A 4,602-nucleotide genomic window follows, 5' to 3' on the forward strand; every position below is an offset into this window, starting at 1 on the left:
CTGCGTCTCGTTACTGGCGCGGCGAGCGACGCTCCCACATAATATTGGTTACGAATAAATGATGATCACGACTAAGACCAATACTAAAGTGTTCCTATTCTGATACTATTCAAATAAGATTTAACATTTGCACGACACGACACTTTGACCACACAGAAGACAGATGTGAAGTGGGGGCAATTCTGATGATTCTGATGAAGATCTGATGAGTGTGGTGCCGGAGGCCCAACTGTAGTCCCTTTTCCTTCCTTTTTCTTATACGAAAAGGATGGGAAGGGAACGTGGATTTGACGGTGGAGGAGACGAATAGGAAGGGGAAATATCCTCTTTATATGCGTTTTCTCCTCCGTCGATCAAGGGTAGGCAACGCTATAGCAAATTAGCGGATTCAGGTGGCCACTTGCTCGTTTGCCAACGGGGTAAAATAAAAAAAGATTAGGCCATGGAATCCAATAGAAACGATTGCCCTGCTGGGGACATATCGCTAAAAAGATACCTCGTCGAACCTTAACAATGACCATAAGTATGTGAAAAAAGAAGACACATATATTGCAATATTCGAATAAATCGAATATATAAAATGGTGGTTGCGGGCAACACTTACGAAACTTATCAACTATATCGTCACTTGATTGTCACTGTCACATAATAAACTGCAATTTGACATTGACATTAGTTGGAAATTATAAAAACAATCACGATAAATAGTTTTTTCCGAAGGAAAAATAATATAGTTGCGGTATAACCAATATATGCGGTACTCATGGCGCAATTTAATACACCACAGTCCTCAAATGATGAATCCCTAAAGGAGTTGTTCGATAATGCTATGAAAATGTTTAATGACATAGAAAATGGCAAAGAAGCTACCAACAGTGATCCGGTTCAGGTATGCACACACATTGTTTAATTCTATGAACGATGAAGATAAAATGACATTACTTGGACTTGTATTATTGGTCTTTTCATTATAAGTCTATTTTGGTGGTTGTGAAATTTGGTTATATCTCACATATTTTGTAATCTTAATTACCTTAATCTTTTAAATAAATGAAACAGTCGTTTTCTTTTAAAATGAGAGGAATTAAGTATTTAACGTATTTATTTATTTGGTTTTCAGATGACAATAAAATCTGCAATAGGTAAATTTGAGAAGACAACAAATCGTGTATCATTATTGGAAATGTTTAGTAAAAACGAGAGCTTTGATGAGTTGCCGACAGACAGCTTGCAGTACCTGCTGCTGCCTGCACTACTTGGGACATTGACACTGAAACTGTGCGGCAGACCAAGGAAGGATATAATTGATGTCGCAGAAGTCTACTTCAAGTATTTTACATATTTGATTATTCCTTTTTGCCAACTAAAATATTACTGGCCAACTACCTGTTGCATATAATCTATATTCATTACAATCTTATTATAGTTAAACTTTTTGGAGTTGCATAAATTTAAAAATAAATCCCTTTGCTCATATTGATCTCTTGGAAATTGAAAATACTGTAAGAAGCTATTAACTTGTGCCATAATTTTTTCTTTGGAAAGATACAATCATATTGTCTTTATTATTTTACAGAGATTTCCTAACAAGATGTAAAGACTACGGCCTCACAGATGTGATGGTGTCACAGAGTGAAAATGAAACACAAACCATAGCCAACCTACCACAGAGTGAAGTGGCTAAAATTACAAGTATGGTGAGTACAATAATCTATAAGTTTAGAATAAACAACTAAAATCGTTAACAATTTAATCCAATTCTTAATTCAAGCCTTACATTTTACACAAAATAAGTAAAATTTGGATTCTTAATTTTGCCTTAATTTATTTTAGCCTTGGGTAGAAATTCATCATCATCACCAGCTCACTATACGTCCCCACCGAGGGGCTCGGAGCCTACCCTAAAGTTAGGGTGTCAAGGCCATAGTCAACCACGCTGGCCAAGTGCGGGTTGGTTGACTTCACACATATCTTTGAATTTCTTCACCAATATGTGCAGGTTGCATCACGATGTTTTCCTTCACCGGGTAGAAATTAATATTTTATTAAACATCTGTGGTATTTTTGACAACTGGCAAAGTTACCTGTCAAGGAACAGATGGTGCTAGTAGTTTCGAAATATTTAATTCTTGAATTAATATAATTTCAGGTTCAATCTCGCGAAGCAAAAATAAAAAGATACAAGGAGGCTAAAGAATTAAAGGATAAATTAACAAACCTGTCTAAAGCGATGTCGTTGCCTGGAGTGGAGGAGGAGACAAAGCGGGAATATGCAAAGACTATGCTGCTGCATTACGTCAATCAGGCGGTAGACGAACTGGCCAGCATTGAACAGGAGAAACCTATATTAGAATACATGGCTAAACATAGTGGAGGTTAATATATTTTATATGATTATTTTTTAGATTAAAGGTAAAACACATCTGCTTTTGTGGAGGTCTATGGTTAGTGTTCAATATAGATTTTAGCGAATTTAATTGGCATTATTACCAACTTACCTTTCCTAATTTAATTTATGCGGAAAACTGTTAACAGCTGTTTCTTATCTTAATCGTGATTTTAGACAAGTTATAAAAGATGTTTTTAATATATTTATATATTTTACCGTTACAGAAACATTTAAATAAACAGAATAACTATAGTTATTAGTATAAGTTAAATATATTTCACTCTAAATATTAATGATATACATCATTTCAGAGCCGAAACCAAAACAGAAGGAGCGTTCAACACCACTAAAGCCAGTTATAATAACTCGTGATGCGATACAGAAAGCGGTGTACGGCGCAGGATACCCCTCCCTGCCCACCATGACTGTGGAGGAGTTCTACGATAAACGAGTTAAAGAGGGAACGTAAGTATATTCTTTTAAAATATCTCTATGTCTATTGAATTATTTCAATAATACAAGCTTACATATTGTTAATTTGCAGATTCCCTGGACCTAATATACCTCATACAAGGATACAATCTGCTGAAACTGATCAAGATGAGGCGGAACAAATACATAAGGTTAGTTTTAAATTTCATTTACTTTTGCTTGTTTCTGTTAAAATGCTATCTTGGTGCATATACAGGCAAAATTTTAACTGTCAGTTGAAATGTACACTTAGTTTTGTTGTACTCGCAGTTTAGCTGAACAGTTCAACTCTTTAACTGTCAATTAGAATTGAATCTGTATAAAATATTTAAACATTTTTCATGTGTTTACTGCTCATGCTTGTTTATATAAAGTGTTTTTAACCAACTTCACAAAGGAAGGTTATCAATTGGTTTGTATTGTTACAGCATTTATTTTATGTTTTGTTTAGGAGCGTCTCGTTGAAGAAGATGATCCCGAGGAGTTGGAGCGGCAACGCAACATGGACGAGTACAAAGACGACCACCGGCGCGGCTGGGGCAATAGGTACAACAGGAGTTAATGACAACGCCATCTAGCGACAGATGTGATAATTGTCCAGACGAAACAACGCCATCTAGTTAACGGGACTTACATAGTCCAAATTTTTAACAATGTTTAACGACATCTATTGGTGTTTTCGTGTAATTATTGATTTGATTTTCAAATACTCCATGAAACAGAATTGACTATTTTAGGTTTTCCTATTGGTCGTAATGTACTAATGTATGCGAATTAAAATGTTTCAAATAAGAAGTTGTTTCATTTTTCATAAGTATTTACCATAGACGTTATTTGTAATGGCAATTTAGTAGTTCATGTTTTTACCTGAGACAAGATTGTTTGATATAGTGAAAGTTTTTAACAATTTTTCCTCAATGCAGTTATTTTCTTTTCCTTTTTTTTAAATTAGTGAAGGGTTATCACACTATTTAATGAAAACTTCTAGATCTATTGCTACAGTACATGACGCATAGACCCAAAATTGTGGTCGTTGCGTTTATGTCAAATAAAAAAACAAGAAATCCATAAAGTCGTTTATTCTTTTTAAATCGAATTTACCGTATAAAAGTCACGGAGATAATTACAAGAAAAGTATTATTTCACATAAATTATGTACATAAGCTATTGAACGAAAATCTACATTTGTACTGTAATGTGTTATGAATTGGTGCGTATGTACATAATAGTGTACATAACTGAGAGTTTTCTCACGGCATTTCCTGGTGCGGCGCCCACGCTCCTCCAATGTTTTCCAATCAAGACGGAGCTCACAATTGACAGGTTAAATAAAAACATTAGCGTGTTATGTAACAACAATCTATCTGAACTGAACATTTTGTAAACAAATGCTGCACCTTATGATGTTGCAGTTAACGAATATACGAATATTACGAAATGATAATATAACAGCATCTGGTTTTGCGCATTTAGGCATATTAAGCGTTGTTATGAGTAATATTGACTACATTTTTATATGTAAAACTAAACGACCAGTGGTTACGCTTAAATCCTGTAGGTTTTTAGACTGCCTGTTTTTGTTTGTTCAATAAATAAAAAAAGCCTACTACGCTTAGGTCTGACAGTTTTAAATAAAGTTAAAATTAAAGTTATGCATACACACTAACACTTTTAACTGAATATTTCGACTTTTCTTTTGGGCTGATCGTATGTAGCGGGCTTAGTATATACAAGTTCACATG

The 4,602-nt window shown here is 34.5% G+C and overlaps 1 protein-coding gene across 1 annotated transcript; it reads left to right on the top strand.

Moving 5' to 3' along the window:
• The first annotated feature begins 650 nt into the window (after window positions 1–650).
• LOC106111771 (immunoglobulin-binding protein 1b) lies at window positions 651–3,646 on the top strand. The gene is made up of 7 exons (XM_013293921.1): window positions 651–889; window positions 1,121–1,329; window positions 1,577–1,697; window positions 2,150–2,375; window positions 2,701–2,854; window positions 2,934–3,012; window positions 3,312–3,646. Exons 1-7 carry the CDS (start codon window positions 764–766, stop codon window positions 3,420–3,422), a joined length of 1,026 nt encoding a protein of 341 aa, XP_013149375.1. The 5' UTR covers window positions 651–763; the 3' UTR covers window positions 3,423–3,646.
• Window positions 3,647–4,602: the final 956 nt, after the last annotated feature.

The sequence above is a fragment of the Papilio polytes genome, unplaced genomic scaffold (assembly GCF_000836215.1).
Source record: "Papilio polytes unplaced genomic scaffold, Ppol_1.0 DF824146.1, whole genome shotgun sequence".
Classification (NCBI taxonomy): domain Eukaryota; kingdom Metazoa; phylum Arthropoda; class Insecta; order Lepidoptera; family Papilionidae; genus Papilio; species Papilio polytes.

Excerpts from the sequence above, each read along its gene's own strand:
- LOC106111771 (XM_013293921.1), top strand. The coding sequence starts at position 764 with ATGGCGCAATTTAATACACCACAGTCCTCAAATGATGAATCCCTAAAG. Across the intron at positions 1,330-1,576 it reads GTCGCAGAAGTCTACTTCAA|AGATTTCCTAACAAGATGTA; the intron begins GTATTTTACATA and ends ATTATTTTACAG. Across the intron at positions 3,013-3,311 it reads AGGCGGAACAAATACATAAG|GAGCGTCTCGTTGAAGAAGA; the intron begins GTTAGTTTTAAA and ends TGTTTTGTTTAG.